General features: G+C 48.9%; 1 protein-coding gene across 2 annotated transcripts in view; it reads right to left on the bottom strand.

The window, feature by feature from the left end:
- Positions 1-25383, bottom strand: part of IL15RA (interleukin 15 receptor subunit alpha) — an 87671-nt gene that overhangs the window by 9418 nt on the left and 52870 nt on the right. The window contains exons 2-4 of one of the 2 annotated variants that reach the window (XM_034764025.1): positions 19796-19990; positions 12642-12728; positions 11254-11646 (exon numbers count right to left, since the gene is read on the bottom strand). In XM_034764025.1, the coding sequence (XP_034619916.1) occupies positions 11254-11646; positions 12642-12728; positions 19796-19990 (675 nt within the window). The remainder of the gene's footprint in view (positions 1-11253; positions 11647-12641; positions 12729-19795; positions 19991-25383) is intronic. The other variant, XM_034764033.1, reaches the window with a different exon arrangement.

Genomic DNA, 25383 nt, shown 5'->3' with positions numbered 1-25383 from the left:
AACTGAAGTGAGGTCCTTTTTAAACCAGGTGCCCAGATTAGCCTGCCGGCCCTAATTCATTCGAGTAGCTTCTTAATTGGCTCCAGGTGTCCTAATAAGCTTGCCTGCCATAATTGGTTCCAGCAACTTCCTGATTGTTCTGGAACAGCCCATTATCTTACTCAGGGAAAAGGGACCTGCTTAATCTGCGGCTAATGTATCTACTTTCTATCACTCTCCTGTAGCCATCTGGCCTGACCCTGTCACATATTCCTCCTCCTCCCCTCCCCCTCCCCCGCCCCCCGTGCTCAACACCATGGGATTGGGCAACTTGGGACGTCAGGCAGTGTACCCGCGACAAGCCATCTGCGTTGCCATGGTGGCTTCTGGACCGCTGTTGTATGGTGAACTGGAAAGGTTGTAGGGATAGGAACCATCTGGTCACCCTTGCGTTCTTCTCTTTATTTCACTGCATCCACTGGAGAGGTGCATGATCTGCCACAAGGATAACTGTCCTCCCCATAGGTAATAACGAAGTGTTTCCATGGCCCATTTCACAGCAAGGCACTCTCAACCACTGCATACTTCTGCTCTCTCGGGAGGAGTTTCCTGATGAGGTAGAAGATCGGGTGTTCTTCGTCTCCAACCATCTGCAACAGGACAGCTTCCAATTCTACTTCAGGTGCATCTGTTTGTAAAATGAACTCTTTATTGAAGTCCGGACCTATAAGCACGGTGTTACTGCAGAGAGTTGTCCGTAGATCCATGAATGCTTTCTCTGCAGCGTCTGTCCACTTCACCGTGTCTGGACCCCGGGCTTTTATCAGGTGGCAAAATGGGGAATAAATCGCCGGTAGTACTCCACCACACCCAGGAATGCCCGGACTTACTTTTTCCGATTCAGCCAGGGCCAATTTTGGATAGCCTCCAGTTTGTTCAGTTGGGGCTTGACTATGCCCCTTCCTACAATGTAGCCAAGGTATTTAGCCTCGGCTAGCCCTGTAGCACACTTGGTGGGGTTGGCTGTAAGGTCAGCCCGTCTTAGCGTGTCCAGAACCGCTTCCACCTTTTTCAAATGGGTCTCCCAGTCGGGGGTATGAATAATCACATCGTCCAGGTACGCAGTTGTATAACTGGTATGGGGCTGCAGACGCTTGTCCATAAGACGCAGGAAGATGGCAGGTGCTCCATGCAGTCCAAAAGGAAGAACAGTATATTGAAACAGACCCTCTGGTGTAGAGAATGCCATCTTTTCTTTTGCATCTTTGGCAAGGGGAATCTGCCAGTATCTCTTTGTTAAATCAAGGGTGGTCAAAAATCAGGCATTGCCCAGGCAGTCAACTAACTCATCGATATGGGGTATGCATTGAATTTGGATATCTCGTTCAGCCGGCAAAAGTCATTACAAAACCTAGTGGTTCCATTGGGTTTGGGCACCAACACAATCGGGCTTGACCATTGACTGTGGGACTCTTCGATGACTCCCAGCTCCAACATCCTTTTTACCTCTGCCTTGATCTCCTCCCTTTTTGCCACTGGGACCCGGTAGGGCCTTAAAGTTACCTTTGCTCCAGGGTCTATGATAATGTGGTGATACGCTTCGGTGGTCCAGCCTGATTTGATTGAAAACCCGTCCTGGTACCGGTTGATCATCTCAGTTACCTCCTTCTTCTGGTTCGCTGTCAGATCAGGGGATATCCTGATCTGCTCATGTAGGTTATTTTCCTGGATCAGGGTCTCTTGGGCCACCACACATGCTTCTCACTGGTGCCAAGGCTTTAAGAGGTTAATGTGATAAATCTGTTCTTGTTTCCGGTGTCTTGGCTGCCGCACCTTGTAGGTTACTTCCCCCATGGGTTCAACCACCTGAAAGGGCCCCTGCCATTGGGCCAGAAGCTTGGTTTCTGCCCTGGGTACCAGCACCCGATCCCCTGGTTGGAATTGTCGGACTTTTGCCTGGCGATTGTAATGGGTTCACTGGGCCTCCTGCGCCTTTTCCAAATGTTCCCATACAATAGGGGTGGCCCGGGCGATCCGGTCTCACATCTGCAATACATGTTCAGTTATACTTCTCCCCTCATTGGTTTCCTCTTCCCAGATCTCTTTGGTGATATCTAGTATGCCACAGGGGTGGCGCCTGTATAATAATTCAAAGGGGGAAAACCCAGTTGAGGCATGAGGTACCTCCCAGATAGCAAACATAAGGTAAGGTAGTAGGGTGTCCCAATCCTTCCCGTACCGACTTACCACCTTCCTTATCATAGCCTTGAGGGTTCGGTTAAACCTTTCTACCAGCCCATCGGTCTGTGGATGATAGACTGAAGTTCTCAGGGTATGTATATGGAGAAGAGTACAGAGGTCCTTCATGAGCTTTGACATAAATGGGGTTCCTTGGTCTGTTAATATCTCCTTTGGTAGCCCCACTCAGGCAAAGATCCCCACCAGCTCTTTGGCTATCGTTTTAGAGGCTGTGTAGCTTCTGGGTAGCGAGTAGCATAGTTCAGAATGACAAGTATATATTGGTGGCCCCGGGCCATCTTCTCCAGGGGTCCCACTAGGTCCATGGCTATTCACTCGAAGGGGATCTCTATGATGGGAAAGGGTACAAAAGGTGCCCTCAGGTGAGGACGGGGATTGTGCAGCTGACATACCGGGCAGGAGGCACAGTACCTCTGCACTTCATGTACTCCGGGCCAGAAGAACTGTTGTAGGACCCATGCCAGGGTCTTTTCTAGCCCCAAATCCTCTCCAAAAAGATGATTATTGGCAAGGCTTAATACGGCGTTCTGGTGTTTTTGAGGTACTAGAAGCTGCTGTGCCTTCTGCCCCTGTACTGGTGCAACCCAGTACAAGACATCCTTTTTCATTATGAAGTAGGGTCCTGGTCTCTGGGTTTTCCCTTCCATGGGGACCCCATCTATTTTGTCACCTTCTTCCTAATGTTGTCATACCTTGGGTCTTCAGCTTGGTCCCGTCCAAAAATTTTTCTTCCGGGGCTAATCTGCCCGAGCTCTAGGGGGCCAGTCTCTGTTGCCTCTCCTGGTTCAGAGACATTAGGGTGGGGGTCAGGCTCAGGCGTTTCTTCCTCCGGGGCAGCCTCCTTTCCAGCTACCCTGGTCCACCTGCCCACAAGGACGATTCTCTGTCCCTGGGACAGGGTCCAGGTCCCCAAGGACTTAGCTGCCCTTCTTTCCCTTTTCGTCTTTCTACCCTGCCTGGGAATGGAGACCAAATCTGGGGATATTTCAAAGAAGATTGGGGATTGACAGTCTACTGTGAATGCCTCACTAACTTCAAGGTTTCCCCGTCTCCAATCCCCATACTGGGAGTAAGTCTCCAAATCCTGGGAAGTCCCCTCCTATGAGCACCGGGTATGGGAGTTTAGGGACTACACCTGCTGCTACTTCAGTGGTGTTCCCCTGGATTTCAATTTTTACTGGGATGGTGGGGTAGTAACTAACTGTCCCATGGACACATGTTATCCCCGTACGTTTAGCCTGCAGCAGCTGACTAGGCTTCACAAGCTTCCCTGAGATAAGTGTGATAGCACTCCCCGAATCAACCAGTGCTGTGGTCTCTACCCCATTTAGTTTTACTGGTCTGGTGTACATATGTGGGGTTAGTGAGACCCCCACAAGGTGGATTAGGGAGCATGGATCTGCCCAGTTCCCCAGGTTACACTGCATAGGCTCCTCAGCATTGGGACACTGTGCAGCTATGTGTCCCACTCCCCGCAGGAGTAACATCTGTATGGGGCCCTAGGCGTTCCCCGGTCTCTTGGTTTGGGCAGTCTAACATCCCGATCCTCTTCCCCCTCAGTGCTCCGACACTTTGTGGCCTCTGATGGGCCTTCAGCCTCTCTCTTTTTCCACCTGGGCCCTTCTGGGGGCCCAGTCGCCTGAGCTCTGGGGCTTGGTGCTGCTAGTTTAACCCGGGGTGCCTCTTCCTTAAGTGATCGGGTCAGTTCCTTCGCCTCTCTACCAGGGCGACAACCTCGTCGTAGATGGAGGGTTCATTCTGGCGTACCCAGGCGCGAAGGTCTGGTGGTAGTCCCCTCATGTATCGGTCAATGACCAGAACCTCTAGTATGTCTTCCGGACTCCGGGACTCAGTTCATAACCACTTTCGTGCAAGATGGATGAGGTCATATAATTGGGAGCGCGGGGTTTTTTCTTCCTGGTACCTCCTCTCATGATATCGCTGGGCCCGCACTGCAGTCATTACCCCAGATCTGGCCAGGATCTCTACTTTCAGCTGGGGGTAGTCTGCCGCAGCCTCTTCAGGCAGATCATGGTAGGCCTTCTGGGCCTCCCCACACAGGAATGGGGCAAGGATGCCAGACCACTGATCTTGAGGCCAGGCCTCCCGTAGGGCTGTCCTCTCAAAGGCCAGAAGGTATGCCTCTACATCATCCTCCCGCGTCATTTTCTGCAGCCAATTGCTGGCCTGTATGATCCGAATCTCATCATTGCTGTGGTTCATCTCTGTCAGGGCCTTCACCTGGTTTACAAGTTCCTGCAACACAGCACGGTCTTGAGCGGCCTGGTCCATCAACAGGCGATTGGTCATCTGCTGCAGCCGCCCTGCCTCCTGTTGGGCGGCTGCCTGGACACGGGTAGCCTCCTGCTGGGCAGCCATGGTTTGTATCAATGCCCGCACTACGTCATCCATTGTGGTGAGGGGGAAAAAACAAACCAAAAAACCCCCTCTTCCTATTTTTAATAACACCCTCCTTCTTCCGCCGTGCAGTGCACACCACATCCCACTCCTAACACCAGTTGTGACAAAGTTCCTCCTCTGCCTTGGTGGGTTCTGTGCTTATTGGCGGATTTGCTCGCCTCAGAGATTCACGGCAGCCCTCAGTTTGGCCACTTTTTCTAGTGGCTCAAACCTGCCATTCACTCAGCTAACCTCATCACTGGCCGCCATGGGGAAAGGGAGGAAAACAATCCCCGCAGTCTCTGCTGACCCACCTAGTGGGTCAGGGGACAGGTCAGGGACCTTCCCCTCTGGTGGGACCCACAGTCCAGGTCACCTCCTCTTGTATCCTCTTGGAGTTGGGTGGGTGGGGGGAACCAGGGTTCACCCTCTACTCTGGGTTCCAGCCCAGGGCCCTGTGGATTGCAGCTGTCTACAGTGTTTCATGTAACAGGGTAATTAAGGGTTTTCCCTGCAGAATCTCCCTCTCTTCCCTCTAGTTCTCTTTTGCACCAGGGAAGATGCTGAATCCCTTATATTCCTGAGTGTAGCTAGTGAGACCAGACGAGTGGGTTGTCAGGGTGAGTCAGCCAAACAGTTCTGCATCATCATAGTGATTCAAAAGTCTGATCCCAGTCACACCATATGTCTGCGCACAACCCAATTCATTCCTAGCATGAATGGATTACTAAGCTTGAAAGAGAGGAAGGGAAGTCCTGTGATGAAGCTACTGGACTGAGACTCAGGAGATCTGGTTTCAGTGATGCTCAGATACTGTGGTGAGAGGGTCCATATCTGGATCTCCCATGTCTCAATTTTGTTTCAGAATAAAAACTAGATCCAGCCTCCCCTTGCAGAGCCATATTCTCTGCCTTTTATTCTTCCCTTATAAGCTAGGAAAACTGACAGTACTCAGACACATATCAAGGAGAAGTGCTGTTTCTGATTTAGAAGGACTTAGCCCATTTTTCCTGCTGGCTCTACCTAGAGACATACTTTAAAAAACAAGCAGGTGTAGCGATGGGGAGGCCCACAGTGCAGTGGGTCAGCACTATGGACAGGTGTCTTTAGATCATAGCTGCTGGACTTGAGTTTACATCTGAGCCAAAGTAAACGATGGACAGGAGTTGTTTTGATGTTTCATCCTAGTCCCCGGGGTCCGTTTATAGACCACCTCAGAGTCTGGCAGGGTTGGCTGTGGCTGCTTGAGAGGGCCGGGGCTGGAATGGCTGCAAGTGTTGCAAGTCAGGGCTGAGATGAACTGGCAGAGTGCTGTGGAGTAGCAGGGGAACTGTGGATTGTGACTGAGGTGAACTGGCAGAGCTGGGGAAGTGAGGGAGCAGGACGAGAACAACAGGGGGCACTGCAGATTAGCAAACAGATATGAAGGCGAACAGGCAAGTTTATTAATGTGCTTGGTTAGCTAGCTGGGTTGGGGCTGAGGTATCTCCGCAGGCTTTTGTGAGGTAGGATTTAGTGTGCCTCACTCCTACTCAGCTGAGGTGGCTGGGTCAATGTGCGCTGCCTAGGCCCCTTGCCCAGTGATGTGAACACAGGGCTGGAGGAGTACTGCGTGACTAGGGATGGGCAGCTCCTCTTCTTCCTCTTCCTCCTCCTTTCCAGGCCCGTTTCACAACTCCCCACCCCTGAGGCCAGTGCAGAAGGTATAGAGATGCTGTTGTCTTCGTCTATATGACGGATTGGGAGAGACAGTAAGGAGGCCCAGAGATACAGTGTGAATTGAGAGAGCTGGAGGAGGGTGAAAGAACGAAGGGTCTAAGCAACCCAGTGGGGCTGAAGAGGCTTCAAGACCCACAAGGTGTGGACCCAGAGAGTGGGGTGGGGTGGTGAAAGACGATGAGGGAGGAGTTGGGGAGACCCAGTAGGTGCATCTGTGGACGGATGGGTGGGTGGGGAGATCAGAAAGTCAAGCCGGACGTGTAGCACCTTGGAAAGAAGAGAGGGGAAAAATGGGAGGATAGGGGAAAACAATAAAAAGGAGAGAAAAAGAAGACAAGAAAATATTAAAAGGCTAGAAGAGGAGACAAGAAGGGAGGAATGAAACGGAGGGAAGAATGAAGCAGCAAGAAATGGTGCACACATTTAAGGACAGATTAACTGTTCTTTTCTCCCACTCTCCAAGGCCTAGACTGGGCCAAATCATTGGGCCCTCCCCATTCTTTGCCTACTGGGGTTTTTCTATTAAATCTACCCCTTCTGGTCACTGCAATTAGGCCAAGCTGTTCACACTTGGGTGCCTCCAGGTAGGCATCTAGATCAGGGGTGGGCAAACTACAGCCCGCGGGTCAGATCCTGCCCGTCAGGGCTTTGGATCCGGCCCACGGGATTGCAGTGGCACAGTGGGGCTAAGGTAGGCTCCCTGCCTGCCTTGGCCCCGCACCGCTCCCGGAAGCGGCCGGCACCACATCCCTGTGGCCCCTGGGGGCAGAAGGGGCAGAGGGTCCAAGCGCTGCCCTCGCCTGCAGGCACTGCCCCCTGCAGCTCCCATTGGCCAGGAACAGGGAACTGCAGCCAATGGGAGCTTCAGGGTGGTACCCACAGGTGAAGGCAGCGCATGGCGGAGCCGCCTGTCCCACCCACCCCCAGGAGCCACTGCCGGACATGCTGGCCACTTCCGGGAGCGGCGCGGGGCCAGGGCAGACAGGGAACCTGTCTTAGCCCCGCTGCGCACCGCTGCCACTCCAGAGCCGCTCCAGGTAAGCGGCGCCAGTTTGGAGCCCGCACCCCGAACCCCTCCTGCACCCCAACCCCCTGCCCTGAGCTCCCTCCTGCACTCCGCACCCCCTCCTGCACATCAACCCCCTTCCCTGAGCCCCCAACCCCCTGCTACACCCCTCCTGCACCCCAACCCCCTGCCCTGAGCCCCCTGTCGCCCCGTCCTGTACCCCTATCCCCTGCCTTGAGCCCCCGCCACACCCCTCCTGAACTCCGCACACTCTGCCCTGAGCCACCTCCTGCACATTGCAGCCCCAGCCCTACATTCATGGGCCCGTATACTATTTTCCCACCCAGATGTGGCCCTTGGGCCAAAAAGTTTGCCCACCCCTGATCTAGATCCATATTCAGGTACCTAAATTAATGGCCTGATTGTCAGAGATGTTCCCATAAAAACAAATGGGACCTACAAGAGGTCCAGTCACTCTGAAAGGAGGCTTCATGTATGCACCCAAGTTTGAAATGCAGCTGCCATGTACCCAGGTTTCATATGAACGTTTGCATGAGTGCTTTGCATTTAGTTTTGTATTGGTATTACAGAAGCAACAGTAAGAAAGGAAGTGAACGGGGCTTGGTTTCCTCCTTTGCCTTTGCCCTCCTTAGCGGAAGCACAGTTACCTCCCTGATATAATGGAGCACTCATGCTTTTCTTTAGTGGCTGTATCAATCCCAACAAGGAAGAAGTGGATGGAACAGAGCTGTCTGCATACAGAAGTTGCATCGGCTTATTTAACCCGGTGCAAAACCCAGTGATGCTATTCTTATTGTGGACTTATTTCACTTTAGCATAATCCAATTTTCTTTTTAACCGATTAAACAAATTGAAATAAGACATTCTTACACCGAAATAAGAATGACGTAAACTTGCATTGGTTTGAGCATTATTATTTCTACTGCGGCAGAGCCAAGGGACACCAGGTGTGGCTCACCGATAGACCTCATTGTGCTATAAAAACACAGACCCAAAAGATGGTTCCCTACCCAGCAAGTTTAAAATTTAACTACAAGACAAGGGCAATAGGGAACAATGAGACAATACTGATCAGCATGACAGGTAGGGCTTTTCAACCAATTTAGTTAAACGGGTACAACTTTGTGTGTGGACATTTACATGGATTTTAAAATGGGCTTAATTCAGTTTAGACTGCACCTGTAAGGGTTTGTTTATATGCGAACTGCAACCAAAATAACTTAACTGGTTTTAGAATCATAGAATCATAGAATATCAGAGTTGGAAGGGACCTCAAGAGGTCATCTAGTCCAACCCCCTGCTCAAAGCAGGACCAATTCCCAGCTAAATCATCCCAGCCAGGGCTTTGTCAAGCCGGGCCTTAGAAACCTCCAAGGAAGGAGACTCCACCACCTCCCTAGGTAACGCATTCCAGTGTTTCACCACCCTCCTAGTGAAATAGTTTTTCCTGATATCCAACCTGGACCTCCCCCACTGCAACTTGAGACCATTGCTCCTTGTTCTGTCATCTGCCACCACTGAGAACAGCCGAGCTCCATCCTCTTTGGAACCCCCCTTCAGGTAGTTGAGGGCTGCTATCAAATCCCCCCTCATTCTTCTCTTCTGGAGACTAAACAATCCCAGTTCTCTCAGCCTCTCCTCATAAGTCATGTGCTCCAGACCCCTAATCATTTTTGTTGCCCTCCGCTGGACTCTTTCCAATTTTTCCACATCCTTCTTGTAGTGTGGGGCCCAAAACTGGACACAGTATTCCAGATGAGGCCTCACCAATGTCGAATAAAGGGGAACGATCACGTTCCTCGATCTGCTGGCAATGCCCCTACTTATACAGCCCAAAATGCCGTTAGCCTTCTTGGCAACAAGAGCACACTGTTGACTCATATCCAGCTTCTCGTCCACTGTGACCCCTAGGTCCTTTTCAGCAGAACTGCTACCTAGCCATTCGGTCCCTAGTCTGTAGCAGTGCATGGGATTCTTCCGTCCTAAGTGCAGGACTCTGCACTTGTCCTTGTTGAACCTCATCAGGTTTTTTTCTGCCCAATCCTCTAATTTGTCTAGGTCCCTCTGTATCCGATCCCTACCCTCTAGTGTATCTACCACGCCTCCTAGTTTAGTGTCATCTGCAAACTTGCTGAGAGTGCAGTCCACACCATCCTCCAGATCATTAATAAAGATATTAAACAAAACCGGCCCCAGGACCGACCCTTGGGGCACTCCACTTGAAACCGGCTGCCAACTAGACATGGAGCCATTGATCACTACCCGTTGAGCCCGACGATCTAGCCAGCTTTCTATCCACCTTACAGTCCATTCATCCAGCCCATACTTCTTTAACTTGGTGGCAAGAATACTGTGGGAGACCGTATCAAAAGATTTGCTAAAGTCAAGAAATAACACATCCACTGCTTTCCCCTCATCCACAGAGCCAGTTATCTCATCATAGAAGGCAATTAGGTTAGTCAGGCACGACTTCCCCTTCGTGAATCCATGCTGACTGTTCCTGATCACTTTCCTCTCCTCTAAATGTTTCATAATTGATTCCTTGAGGACCTGCTCCATAATTTTTCCAGGGACTGAGGTGAGGCTGACTGGCCTGTAGTTCCCCGGATCCTCCTTCTTCCCTTTTTTAAAGATGGGCACTACATTAGCCTTTTTCCAGTCATCTGGGACCTCCCCCGATCGCCATGAGTTTTCAAAAATAATGGCTAATGGCTCTGCAATCTCACCCGCCAACTCCTTTAGCACCCTCGGATGCAGCGCATCCGGCCCCATGGACTTGTGCACGTCCAGTTTTTCTAAATAGTCCCGAACCACTTCTTTCTCCACAGAGGGCTGGTCACCTTCTCCCCATGCTGTACTGCCCAGTGCAGCAATCTGGGAGCTGACCTTGTGCGTGAAGACAGAGGCAAAAAAATCATTGAGTACATTAGCTTTTTCCACATCCTCGGTCACTAGGTTGCCTCCCTCATTCAGTAAGGGGCCCACACTTTCCTTGATTTTCTTCTTGTTGCTAACATACCTGAAGAAACCTTTCTTGTTACTCTTAACATCTCTTGCTAACTGCAACTCCAAGTGTGATTTGGCCTTCCTGATTTCACTCCTGCACGCCTGAGCAATATTTTTATACTCCTCCCTGGTCATTTGTCCAATCTTCCACTTCTTATAAGCCTCTTTTTTGCATTTAAGATCAGCAAGGATTTCACTGTTTAGCCAAGCTGGTCGCCTGCCATATTTACTATTCTTTCTACACATCGGGATGGTTTGTTCCTGCAACCTCAATAAGGATTCTTTAAAATACAGCCAGCTCTCCTGGACCCCTTTGCCCTTCATGTTATTCTCCCAGGGGATCCTGCCCATCTGTTCCCTGAGGGAGTCAAAGTCTGCTTTTCTGAAGTCCAGGGTTTTAATTCATAGCTTTAGTTATTTCAGTGCAGATCTGTGTGTGGACACTTAGTTCCAATGAAGAGTATATGATTTCAGTGTACTGTAAGTTGATATTTTTACTGAATTTAATTTATTGGAATAGGATGCTTTTATTTACATCTTAATTACAGGTGCTGGCTATGCTGATATAAACAAGATTTAAACTGAGATTAATGTGTCCACACTGGGGTTTGTATCAGTTTAACTCAATTGTATTTTTAAACCAATTTAAGTTAAACCAGCTCAACTTCTGTGTGTAGACAAAACCTGAATTAAACTGGCGCCGTGTGTGTGTGGGCAAGGCAGCAGGTGCATGCAGTCTCTATGAATATTCTGATGTACTAGGTGATACTGAAGTGATTAAGCAGGGTGCCCAGCAGGTAGCGTCGTTAGCAGGTTAGTTTGGCCCAGGCAGTTAGAATACTAGGGACTGGTTGGTGACAAACCTTTAGTGTTATGGGTGACTGCGGTGAGAAGCTGTGTTGAGTCTCCTGTGGTCACACTGGTTGGCACTGCTGTTGACCAATCTCCTTCTGTTGTAACTGTTTCCAACAATGGCTCATCCGTCCAGAGCTGGGACGTGTGAGTGTCCTGCGTGGCTGTGACGCGCCGTTGTGTTGTGTCTTCCATGGTCACGCAAGCAGGCCCCTTTGATGACCTGATCTCAGTTGTTGCTGGTGCAAGTGTTTCCCGTGAAGGCTTGTCAGTCCTGAGCTGTGAGACGGGGCCTGCTAGTGGTGAAGTGATCTCCCTTTCATAGGATGGTGTGGAGGCCATGACTGGGACTGTGGTAATCTCTGCAGTTACTGGTGGTTTAGATGGTGTAAAAGTCTTTGATTCTAGCAAGTAGTTAAATACATTCTTAGGCACATTTGAAAGACAAATGAACTGTTGTTTTTATTTTAGTTATTTACGTCCCGATTCAAGCAGGTGTATAAGCAGCTGCCTAACTTTGAAATCAATGGGATTGCTCACAAGCATATGCTTAAGGACCATCCTGAATTGAGACCTTAAAAACTAAACATGTGAATGTCTCTTGCCCAGAATAATTCTTCCCTGGGTGGATATCTTATTTGAGCACTCTTGTCTTTGGGCTACAAGATGAAGAGGTGTAATGACAATAACATATTATTTTATAATATAGTCAACTATGTATTTAACTTTTTAATAGATTATTTTATATTGTTGTTGTCATAGGTTCCTAGTAGTGGAGCTCCCAGTCAGGGGCAAGCCCCATGGTGCTAGGTGTGGTATGACCGCATCGTGCGAGACAGTCCCTACCCTGAAAGCTGACAATCTGACTTAAAATGAGGCACTACAAAGGAGTGTAGTAAACAACAGAGAAGGGCGGAGGAGGATGAGATAATAGAGATCAGAGTCAGGCACTGCAGCCAGATTTTTCAAACACGGGTGCTTGAATTAGCCGCTGAAACCCACATCGAGGCACTGTGAAAAATGGCCTGGTTTTCGATTCAGCCCATGGGAGATGAGGTTACTCAGCACCTTGGCAAATCAGGTCCCTATCACGAAGGATTTAGGTGCCTAACTTTAAACACCTGCATTTGGCAATGATATGTTAGGTATGTTTAAGTACCACTGCAGCCACAACCATCAAGGACAGGGAAGGAGGAGGAATAGTGAACCAGATCCTCTGCTGGTGTTAATCAGCCTGGGGTGGCTGATTTCAGTGGAGCCACACTGATTTACAGCAGCTCAGGATCTGGTCCACTGTATCTAATTGAAAAATCAACGCCTGAATTTCAGTCTCTCCCCCCACCATCCAAAAACTCAAAGCAAAGAAAAGCTTGGATTCTCTTTAGTAAAGGGAGCTTACCTTTGCTGACAAGACTAGTCGTCTCTGTCCTAGGTGCTGATGTTGTCTGTTTGGGGCTGGAAGTTACAGGAGGTAGAGCAGGGTCCCCTGGTGAAAGAAAAGAGGAGGTTACTCGCCCTTGCAGTAACTGACGTTCCTCGAGATGAGTGTCCCTGTGGGTGCTGCACTCCAGGTGCTGGTGTGTCCCTGCGCCCTTGCTCGGAGATTTTTGCAGCAGTACTCGTACTGGCCACGCATGCGCAGAGGCTGCCCCCCCCGCAGTGAGTCTAGGATAATAGTGCGCATGCGTGGCCAATCTCCTCAGTTCCTTCTCTACAACGGAGGCTACCCCAACTCCGAAATAGAGCGGAGGAGGATGGGTAGTGGAGCACCCACAGGGACACTCATCTCAAAGAATGTCAGTTACTGCACAGGGTGAGTAACCTCCTCCTCTTCTTCGAGAGATGTCCCTTTGGGTGCTCCATTCCAGGTGACTTAAAAGCAGTGTGTCTCAAGGAGGTAGGGACTTCAGATCTGATAGGAATGCTGTAGATAGTACAGCCCTGCCCAAATATATCAGAAAGGGGGCCTTGAGTAAGGGCATAATGTTTAACAAATGTGTGTTCAGAGGACCAACCATGCTTTACAGATATCTGCCAGGGGAACTTTGCATAAGAATGCTACAGAGGCAGCCAGAGATCTAGTGGAGTGCGTTCTGATGCCGTCTGGAGGTGCAACCTTCTTCACCTGATAGCACAACCGGATGCACTGAGAAATCCAGTTTGAAAGTCTCTGGGTAGAAATAGGAGAACCTTTGGAATGCTCCGCGATGGAGACAAAAAGTCTAGAAGAGTTTCTAAACAGTTTGGTTCTATCCAAATAGAAGGACAAGGCCCTGCGTACATCTAATATATGCACTGTAGCTTCAAACGAGTTCACATGTGGTTTCGGAAAAAACGTTGGTAGGTGTATCGGCTCATTAATGTGGAATGACAAATGCACCTTAGGAAGAAATTTGGGGTGTAATCTGAGGGTAACCTTGTCTTTGAAAAATAGCATATATGGTGGGTCTGCCATAAGAGCTGCTATTTCTCCTGCCCGTCTGGCGGAGGTAATTGCCACTAAAAATGCTGTTTTCATCGAAAGGTGTAAAAGGGAGCATGTGGCTAGGGGTTCAAATGGTTGGTGAGTTAGGCAAGATAGTACTAAATGAAGGTCCCACAGGGTGGTAGGTGGTTTAATGTCTGGGTATAGGGCTTGGAGTCTCTTGAGGAAACGCTTGGTGACTGGGTGAGCAAAAACAGAAGTATCATCAATTTTGTCATTAAAAGTTGTAATAGCAGCTAAATGGACTCTGATGGAGCTGAAAGAAAGGCCGGATCGCTTAAGGTCCAATAGATAATCAAGTATGAGCGAGAGAGATACCGACGTGGGACAAAGTTGTTTAGCTGAACACCAATGTGTGAATCGTTTCCACTTTCGTAGATAGGTGGTGCAAGTAGATTGTGTTCTGCTATGTAGGAGCACTCTTTGAACTTGTTCAGAGCAATCTAGTTCGCTTTGGGAGAACCATGTAGGAACCAGGCTGTGAGGTGAAGCATGGACAGGCTGGGGTGGAGAAATCGGCCACGTTGTTGCGATAGGAGGTTCGGGAGGAGAGGCAACGAGATTGGTGGTCGAATTGACATTCTGGTGAGGAACGGAAACCACAGTTGTCTGGGCCACGACGGGGCAATTAGGATCACCTTGGCCCGGTCTGTTTGTATTTTTATCAGGACCCTGTTGAGAACCGGTATCGGGGGAAACGCATAGAGTAAGTTTCGGTGCCATGGGATCATGAATGCATCTCCCAGGGAATGTTTGCCCAGGCCCGCTCTGGAGCAAAAGTCGGAACATTTTTTGTTTTTTGCAGTTGCAAAAAGGTCTATGGTTGGGTGACCCCAAATGCAGAATATGTTGTGAATGGTTTTCTCGTCTATCTCCCATTCGTGATCCCATGGAAAGCGTCTGCTTAGTTCGTCCGCTGTGGTGTTCATCACTCCGGGAAAACAGGCAGCTGATACCCGGATGTTGTTTGCAATGCACAAGTCCAGAGCTTCATAGCCTCTGTGCAAAGCGAGTGGGATCGAGCTCCTCCCTGCCTGTTTACATAGAACATGCATGCAATGTTGTCTGTCATTATGCGTACATGGTGATTCCTGATTAGTGTAAGAAAATGACGGCTTGCATTGCGAATGGCTCGAAGTTCTAGGACATTTATGTGCAGAGAGGTCTCGGTTGAAGACCATATCCCCTGGACTGTGTGGTGAGACATGTGTGCGCCCCAGCCAGTCAGAGATGCATCGGTAGTCAGTATGAGGGATGGAGCCTCCTGAAGAAAGGGGACTCCAGAGCAGAGGTTGGAGAGAACAGTCCACCACAGTAGAGAATCTTTGACTCGGAAAGGTACGGAAAAAGTCTTGTTTAGAGAGTGCACATTCGGTCTGTAAACCATGGCCAACCACGCTTGGAAACACCTCATGTAGAGGCGTGCATTTTGGATGACGAAAGTGCACGAGGCCATGTGACCTAGTATTTCTAGACAGTCTCGGGCAGTCACCTGGGGACTGTTGCGAATTTTTGTGACCAGTCGGCTTATGGAGTTGAAGTGGTCGGGTGGAAGAGATGCCAATCCCGTCCGGGAGTCGAGGTTTCCCCCTATGAACTCCAGATGTTGGGTGGGGCATAATGTGGATTTGTCTTTGTTTATTTGCAGGCCTAGAGATAGGAAACAATCGACTGTAAGCCGCGTGGATTGGAGAGCTTCGTTGAACGTTGAGGCTTTGAGGAGGCAATCGTCGAGGTAAGGAAATATTACGACCCCTTGTTTTCTGAGGTGGGCAGTAACTACGGCTAGGATCTTGGAAAAGACACGGGGGGCCGTGGACAGTCCGAAGGGAAGAACCCTGTATTGAAAATGTGTTGAGCCAAGAGTAAAACGTAGGAAGCGTCTGTGGGCCGGGTGTATAGTCACATGAAAATAGGCGTCCTGTAGGTTGAGGGCTGAAAACCAATCACCTTGCTCCAGCGCTGGGATTATGGTGGTGAGAGTAACTTTTGCTTTTTGACAAATTTGTTGAGCCTCCTGAGGTCGAGGATTGGTCGCCATCCCCCAGTTTTCTTTTCTGTTAAGAAATAATGGGAGTAAAACCCCTTCCCTTTGAGTCGTTCTGGCACAATTTCTATTGCCCCTAGTTGAAGGAGATGTTGCACTTCTTGGAGGAGTAGTTGCTCGTGAGAGGGGTCCCTGAAGAGGAACAGGGAGGGTGGGTGGGTGGGAGGCAAGGAGAGGAAGGGGATGGCGTATCCAATTGTAACCACCTCTATGACCCACTTGTCGGAGGTAATGTTTTGCCATTGGTGGGAGAATGGTCGTAGGCGGTGTGCAAAGATATGTGTGCTGGCTGAAGTGGGAACGCTGTTTTCTAAACCCTCGACCAAAGCTTCAAATCTGCCTATTAGTTGGAGGGGGTGAGGCACCCCCGTCGAATTGGGACAACGACACTGGAATCTTGGTCTCTGGCGTTGTTGCTGTTGTTGTTGCTCCTGTGGTCTATGGGAGTGTTGTGTAAATGCGGGGTAGCGTGGACGTTGGTAAGGTTGGTATCTATATTGCCGTCTTCTGGTCGTAGGTGTCTGGAGACCTAAGGACTGGAGGGTTGCCCTTGAACCCTTCATTGAGTGAAGCACGTCATTCGTGGCGGAAGCAAAAAGTTTTTCACCATAAAAGGGAAGATCTTCAATGGTGCTCTGGACCTCTCAAGGAAAGAAAGAGGAGGAGAGCCATGAACCTCGGCGCATGACCACTGCTGTGGCGGTCGATCTTGCTGCAGTGTTGGCTACATCGAAGGCCGCTTGAAGAGCGGTACGTGATATGATTTGTCCCTCGGAAACCAGAGCTGAGAATTGTTGTTTTTTCTGTTCTGGGATGTCGTCAATAAAGTCCATGAACTTATTATAGTTTCTGTGGTCATATTTTGCAAGAACTGCAGTATAATTAGCTATACGAAATTGCAGCGTCGAGGATGCAAATACTTTACGACCAAAGAGGTCCAAGTGTTTACTTTCCTTGTTGGCTGGGGTGGAGCGGGAATACTGTTGTTTGGCCCTTTGGTTCGCTGCGTCTACTACTAACGAGTTTGGCGCCGGATGGGTAAAAAGGAATTCAGAGCCCTTAGAAGGGATGAAGTACTTCCGGTCCGCTTGCTTACAGGTCAGTAGGCATGTAGCTGGAGTCTGCCAGATGGACTTAGCAGGTTCTAAAAGGGCTACGTTGATTGGTAATGCGACCCTAGAGGAAGAAGAGGGCTGTAGGATGTCCGTTAACTCATGCTGTTGCTCAGGGACTTCCTCCAAGTTAATTCTCAAGTCACTGGCAACTCTTTTAAAGAGGTCTTGGAATTTTGCATAGTCATCTGACGGTGTTGGAGGAGGGGGAAGTAAGGCTTCTTCAGGCGTAACCTCTGGCTCTACTGGGATAGGAGCAGGACTTGATTGATCCTGCAAGTGTAACGGTGCTGCCTGGTGTCATTGGCAGGTTCGTCAGGTGGTGGTGCTAGATCGGTGTTGCGCCTGGTTGAGGTGGCGTAGCGCGTGTGTTCTCGAGGATACGATGCCCATGGTGATGGCCCAATATTGCCATGGTGGTGGGTAGGGCATAGGTGGTGCCATCCAGTTGTTCACCCCCCAGGAGGCAGGATCCTGAGAATAGGCTGAGGTAATTTTCCTAAAACCTCTGTTGACTGGGGTCTGGGGATGGGAGGGTTGATATGGAGAAAAACCCTCCTGTGGTCTAGTTTCCTCCTCACTGGAGGAAGACTGTTCAAACCCTGACTCTGTCATCGAAGAGAAACAGGCATTCAGCAGGGAGACTGCAGGATAGGTGACACCAGCAGATCTCTTGCTGAGTGAAGTGAAGTGGTGAGGCTCCTGCGTGATGTGAAGGATGTGTAGGAGGGAGTTGCAATGAGGGAACATTCCTCTGAGCCAAGGTTTTGGTTCTTGGCTCACTGCCAATCAGTTCCACGGGTGCCGGTGCCATGGCCGGTGCCGGGAGGGCAGCATCAGCCTGCAGGGGGTCAGACAGGGTGTGGAATGTCGGCACCACGTCCGTCGCGGTGTCGAACGGTGCCAGAAGAGAGGCAGGCAGCTGAAAGCCTGAAGCCTCAGCACCGGAGCTTCGCGCCGCCGCCGCCTCAGGCGGTTTTCGCGCGGTGCCGGAGGAGCCCGGCTTGTCAAATGTGCTCAAGTCGGGGAGCACAGGCAGGGAAGCGGTAGATCCGCCCGGGGAGGGCTTGTGTCTCAGGGCTTCCTTTGAAGCTGACGAAAAGTGCCCTTTCTTATCAGATTTCTTCTGTTTGTTTGAGGCGGGGGGGCTGTGGTGGGCAGTGGAGCCGGAATCAGCGCCTGGGTCTGAAGCCGCTCCTAGGGATTTCCGGAGGAGGAGCATTTTCAGTTTAAGTTCCCTGTCCTTCCATGCCCTGGAGCTGAGTTTTCTGCAGTGGGCACATTTTTGAGGAATGTGGGTCTCCCCCAAACATTTTATACAGTATGAGTGGCCATCTGATAGCGGGATAGCGTCCCTGGAGTTTGAGCAGCGTTTAAAGCCTGTGGAGCCAGGCATGTCTGAAGCCGCTGCCGCTGACAGGATATATATATATATTTTTTAATAAAAATGGTAACTAACTATAACTAACAACAAACTAACTAACTAGAAGGGTAATTGTAACAAGAGAAAGGAATTTCCTAGCGAGTCTGCTGAGCTCCGTCTCAGGCCGGGGACGGTAGAGAAGGAACTGAGGAGACCGGCCACGCATGCGTACTGTTAAGCTAGACTCACAGAGGGGGGGCAGCCTCTGCGCATGCGTGGCCGGTACGAGTACTGCTGCAAAAATCTCCAAGCAAGGGCGCAGGGACACACCAGCACCTGGAGTGGAGCACCCACAGGGACATCTCTCGAAGAAGAGCACAGTGATATGGTTGTAAGGAGTGATAATACCTTGCCCTTCCATGGTGCCCCTTGCCCACAAAGCTCAAAGCACTTTTACAAATAGACTAAATGAAGCCTCAGGTAGGGAATTATTAGCAGCAACCAGAGAAAGTGAGCCAGAGAGGAAGCAAGGGACTTGCCCAAGGCGACGGTTAACGTAGAACCCTGAAGTTCTGACGCCATTCCCTGCTTTATTCACTAGATCACACTGCTCCAACACAACAACCGGAATTATCTTTGCCCTAGCAAGGTAGAACTCCTCAACCCCGTATCTCTACCTAAAAATTGAAGATAGCTAGCAGGCAGCTGGTAATGTTCTGCCAGTGAGTCTTGAGAGCAGCATGTAACACACCGAGACCTTTCTTTGCAGTGTGGGGCTCCATTAAGTCAATGGAAAGACTCCAATTATCTCCGGTGGGCCCCACATGAGTGTTGAGGAACTTGGGGGAATCAGGCATGCGGCAACTGTGTGGAGAGGTGCAGAATAGGGATGCCACAGCCTCTCAGATGGAGTCCAATTTTTCAGGTGCCTCACAAACCAGCAGTGATTTCCCCACAACACAGCGTAATAGTCTAGGTGCATTACTGGAGGGGTTTTTTGCCTTTCAGACATCCACATGCTGGCCGCTGCCAGAGTCAGGAACCACACCAGACTGGCCAGTGCTTTGATTTCCATGGCAAATCCTAAACCTGCGCTGGATCTCTCCTTGTGTCCCAAGCACAAACATTTGAGACCACTTTACACTGCATAGGCATCCCTCTCACCTACTTACAGAGGGCCAGGTTCTGCAGATCCTGCGTGGGTTGAGTGCTTACTCCCCCGAGCGTTGAGATCAATGGGACGATTTGCATGAGTGGGTGCTACTCAGTGTCAATGTTGCGGAATTTGGCCCTTAGTTCATATTTTGCTGAACACAATGGACCATACGCATCCTTCGTGTAACTGGGCACAGCCACATCTAAATCCACCCAGGGATCAACTGGACTCAGTATCATCCCAGTGCAGCACAATTCTAGAATGATCGTTGTCCTCTAACTGATAGTCACTTCTGTCTACCCTCCTGCCCATAATTTTCTGACATTGCATTCCTTACATTTAGTCACAGCATTAAGCACAGCACATACCACACTGACAGCAGGTACTTACTAATACAATGTAGATTTGGCTCGGTCCAACGGAGTGTTTTGGTGACTTTGTCCATTACACACACAATGAGACTGGATGTCCCAGCTTTCCTTTTGTAACCATCTTTGCATGTGTACCGGAGGCTGGCATTCAACAGATTATTATTGCCGACCGTAACATCTGCATTGTTGACCTCCTTTGGTGTGCTGCATCTTTCTGAAATGAAAAAAAATACAAGCCGAGAGGGAAAAATTTATAACGCTAAAGATCACACCACAATATTTGAAATATTGCTGGTTAACTCGAAAAATGTCTCTGGCTAGCGCGGTGTGTGCGTGCGCATGTACTCCTTGCTGCCCTCTACTGGGTGCAATATATCTGACCTGGCCTTTAGGTTTGCTCTGTTGCAGAGAAGCCCAAACTTTACAATGCTAGAGGCTGTCCTGAGAACTTGCTAGGAGCCTGAAGTGTGCTCTGGTGGTCAGAACACAAGTATGGAGCTCCTGAGTTCTCTTCCCAGCTCAGCCAGTTGCCATGACACCTCGGCCATGTCACTTAAAACCACTGCCTCAATCTCTCCATCTGTACAACAGGCATAATGATACTTCCCTCCTGCCCAGAGTTGCTGGGAGACATAATTAATGGCAATCTAATGCTTTGAAGATAATTAGGACTATGTCAACAACTCAGCTGCACAACCCTATTCAGAAAAGGACTTAATTAAGCATGTGCTTCACACATGCTTTTGTTCACTGCACTTAAGCATGTGTTTTGCTTCCCGCTGAGTGCTCTGCCGAATAGGGATGGACTTAAGTACATGCTTCAATACATTCCTGACGTGAGGGCCTACGTCAAATATTTATGAAATGGGCATTGTTCACCAGTAGAACGTTTGCTGTATTATTATTTGTTAAATGCCTACAACAGTGTTTCTCAATCCACAGGTCACAACCTCCAGAGAGGGTTAGACTAGGTAATGGGGGGAGGGGGGAATCATGAGGTGTTGCAAATTTTATTTCTCTAAAGCAAAAGAAAATCTGGCTTCCCTCATTCCCTGCAAACTCTTACCCTTCAAGGTCAGGTATTCTCTGTCAACCTTTCAAATCACACCCACAAATAAGTTACACAGGCTAATTGTTAGCATGGATACATTTTTTTACTCTTACAGTAAACATAAGCTTCAGAGTGGTAGCTGTGTTAGTCTGTATCAGCAAAAAGAACAGGAGTCCTTGTGACACCTTAGAGACTAACACATTTATTTGAGCATAAGCTTTCCTGGGCTAAAGCCCACTTCATCAGATGCATGCAGTGGAAAATACAGTAGGAAGATATATATATATATTATATATATACAGGGAACATGAAAAAATGGGGGTTGCCATACCAACTCTAACTCATTGTTCTTTTTAGTAAACATAAGCTGGTCCAAAAATTGACTCAGAGTAAGGCATTGTCAACCCGAAAAGATTGAGAAATGCTCCTCTACAAGAGCCAATAGAAGACATAGAATATCAGGGGGTCATCTAGTCCAACCCCCTGCTTAAAGCAGGACCAATCCCCAGACAATTTTTACCCCAGTTCCCTAAATGGCCCCCTCAAGGATTGAACTCACAATCCTGGGTGTCACAAGCCAATGCTCGAACTGCTGAGCTATCCCTCCTGCCCACTAGCCCTCCTTTAAGTTCCTTATGATCCAAACAGACAGATGACACAAACTGGACACAAAGCATTCTGGGTCCTAGACCTTGTGGCTGTGTGGGTGTGTGAGTGGGTGTGGGTGTGAGTGAGAGAGGAGTGGGATTCTTGTACCTTTCTCTGAAGCATTTGGTTCTGCCAGCTATGAAAATGCTACACGGGTATGATGGTTCTGATTTCCTTTGATCATAGCCCAGTTTTCAAATTCTTTCCATCCTCTTGCTTAATTCTACTAACTATAACAGAGAAACGTTGAATTGCTCTCAGACTGGAACAGGTTTGTTTCACAGCCTTGACGGTCACCATTGTTTTTAAACAAAACAGGTTCTGGGCCTGATTCTGATCGGGTGTAAATCAAAAGTAAATCTACTGAGAGCAATGGAGTTACACTATTGTAAAAACTGTGTGCGATCAGAACCAGGCCCGTCATGTGAGCAATAACACACTAAAGCTAGATGTAGCCGTGCAGAGAGCCAATATACCCCAGCTTTGTGTGTGTATGTACTACTAATGAACGCACATCCCAAAGTGCTATATTAGAGTTAGGTGATATTATAATTATTATACAGGTTTGCTTATAAAATGCGTAAATCTAAAAACCTCAATAATTCCATTTTAGAACAAAAATATTTTAATATCTCTGTGCTGCTCAAAACAGTCTTTGTTGAAAGCCCATGCTTTTAAACTGTTTGTATTTAATATCATTAATAAACAATATTTAAAAGGCTTAAATCCCTGTTTTCGCTGTCTTGGCAGTTCAGCAAGTACGCCTTATAGTCCAAAGGAATGAAAACAACTGAACCCAGTATTGAAAGTAAAAACGAAAGCGGGTACTTTTAACAAAAGCCTCTTTAAACACGTCCACAGAGGTGGATTGGCTTGAAGTCATTGGAGCTCTGTGTGGGTACAGAGGCCCTTCGGCACGGATCCAACTGCACCATCAGGGCCTTTTACAATATCTTTTCAGACTGTACATACTTTCTGCAGTGGCATAATGATCTGGTTGGTGAAGAAGCTTTGTATCCCTACTGTGTGTGTGTTCATTAGGGAATGATTACTGGGTCTTAGAACCCTCTTCCACCGCTAATATGAATAGAATCATAGAATATCCAGGTTAGAAGGGACCTCAGGAGGTCATCTAGTCCAGCCCCCTGCTCAAAGCAGGACCAATCCCCAGACAGATTTTTGCCCCAGATCCCTAAATAGTCCCCTCAAGGATTGAGCTCACAACCCTGCATTTAGGAGATCAATGCTCAAACCACGGAGAGATCCCTCCTTGGGGGTCTAATGATACTTTGCTCGTCCAGAGCAGCAGATCTCCGAGTGATTTACAAACATGAATGAATATTCAATATCACTGGCTGGTCGGTATTATTTACCCTACTTACAAACAGGGAAATTGACACAGAAAGACTGAGTTGCCCTAAGTCACACAGGGTGAAATTCACCGCTCGGAAGAGGACCAGCACTTAAGTTTCATCCATATGGAGTCCATGGCAGAGCTGGGGAAAGTACCCAGGAGTCCTGACTCCTAGTTTATTGCCTTCACTAGAAGACCATCCTTCTTCCTCTGGAATTTTGCTTGTTTTATTTGTTTACACAAATAAAGAGATGCATCTGTTTCAAATCAGTTCAGCATTTTTGCTTTGTGACCAAAAGGAGAAAACATAGCCAACATCATCTACTGCTACAGGGTGATGTTTAAGGCTGCCGAACTGTGGTTCCTCAAAATCAGCTGCAGCTTTAGGGCACTTAGAAAATATCTCTTACAAAGGGGAAAAAACTATGGATCCGCTGTCATGAAAACAGAAAGACGAAACACTGCTGTTTTGCTTTGTAAGTAAGGCCATCTTTTCAGAAGAGCTCAGATCCCATTTAGGCACTAAAGTCAGTGACCAGATTTTCAAAAGAGTTTGACCCATTGAGAGCTGAGCCTTTGAAACTCTGGCCAGGCAGGAAATGGAGAAATATTCACAATAAGGAGGCATGGTTGCTGGATACTGCATGGTATGTCTTGAGGAGAAATTGGAGGGCAGATGGCATAATGCCCAGGGGCAATGAGGGCATTGTAACATAGTGGATTGCATCCACCCACCCATCCTCCTGATCCTACTCTAGGGAATTTTGAGAGTGACTTTTCTGACACCTCTCGTTTTCCTGAGTTTAAATTTAACCTCATTGGTTTGTGCTCCACACTTCAACCTCCCTGGACACACCATAGCAGATTTAAAGGTAGCCATCCTGCAGCAAAAAAACGTCAGGACCAGACTTCAAAGAGAAACTGCTGAACTTCAGTTCATTTGCAAATTTGACACCATCAGCTCAGGATTAAACAGACTGTGAATGGCTAGCCAACTACAGAAGCAGTTTCTCCTCCCTTGGTGTTCACACCTCAACTGCTAGAAGAGGGCCTCATCCTCCCTGATTGAACTAACCTCGTTATCTCTAGACTGATTCTTGCCTGCATATTTATACCTGCCTCTGGAAATTTCCACTACATGCGTCTGACGAAGTGGGCATTCACCCACGAAAGCTTATGCTCCAATACGTCTGTTAGTCTATAAGGTGCCACAGGACTCTTTGTCGCTTTTTAACGATCCAGACTAACATGGCTACCCCTTTGATACTTTATCTATCTAGGAACTTATATGTCCCACATCACTCTAGTATCTGAATGCCTATTACAATGAAGTAACTGCGTAACTGGGTTTGCAGGCTCTTTAAAGTGTAGCTTTATTCTGAACCCTGGCTGTGTAAAACCAGAACATTATTATTAGCAGAGCCGCTCCCTATGAATACTTAGAAACATATCTGCTAATTGTAGTGACCAAAACAAATCTTTACCGTTACCGACACCTGTTAGTGCTGACGAGCCAATGGGAGAATGAGCTGGATTCTTGGGCATCATCTATGGAATTGTTAACTACATTCTGATGACGGGGTCTTTGTTGTTGTTGATGTGAGAATCAGAAGGGGCCCAGCTGGAGTTTGCAGGGCCAGCAGTTAGGAAACCATTTTTGTTACGTGCAAACTGAGAACGTCTGATTTGGAGTCACTGAGGCCTCAATGCAGGAAAGCACTTACGCACGTGCACACCTTTAAGCACGTATTTAAAACCCAATGAAAACAATTGGAATTAAGCACATACTTAAAGGTAAGCATGTGCTTAAGTACTTTCCTGAAGCAGGGTCTGAGACACAATAAACATAGAACTTCCAGATGCCATTTTTATCACATGCCCTTTAAGAACTTAAAGAGGCGATCTCTGTATTAACAAGAGCTAGAGGACATATGTGCACTTTCTAGTTCAAGGGCTTGTCTACATGGGATGATCGTGCGTGGCAAGACAGGATCTGACTCTACAGCACGCTAGCTTGCCATGCACTATCGTTCCATAGACAAACTCTTACCCAACTGCTTTGTGTAGCTGCCCCTAGAGCAGGGGTGGGCAAACTTTTTGGCCGAGGGCCACATCTGGGTGGGGAAATTGTATGTGGGGCCATGCATGTAGGGCTGGGGCAGGGGGTTGGGGTGCAGGAAGAGTGCGGGGTGTGGGAGGGGGTGCGGTGTGCAGGAAGGGGCTCAGAGCAGGGGGTTGGGGTGCAGGAGGGGTGCAGCAGGGGGCTCAAGGCAGGGGTTTGGGGGCTTAGGGCAAGGGGTTGGGGTGCAGGAGGGGTGTGGGGTGCAGGAGGGGGCTCAGGGCAGGGGGTTGGGGTAGAGGAGGGGTGTGGGGTGCAGGAGGGGGCTCAGGGCAGGGGATTGGAGTGTAGAGTGCGGCAGGGGGCTCAGGGCAGGGGATTGGGGTGCAGGAGGGGTGCAGGGTGCAGAAGGGGGCTCAGGGCAGAGCGTTGGGGTACAGAAGGGGGTGCAGAGTGTGGGAGGCAGCTCAGGGCAGGGGGTTGGGGTGCAGGAGG

This window comes from Trachemys scripta, chromosome 1 (genome assembly GCF_013100865.1).
Source record: "Trachemys scripta elegans isolate TJP31775 chromosome 1, CAS_Tse_1.0, whole genome shotgun sequence".
NCBI lineage: Eukaryota > Metazoa > Chordata > Testudines > Emydidae > Trachemys > Trachemys scripta.
This window is presented reverse-complemented; position numbering and strand designations above follow the sequence as displayed.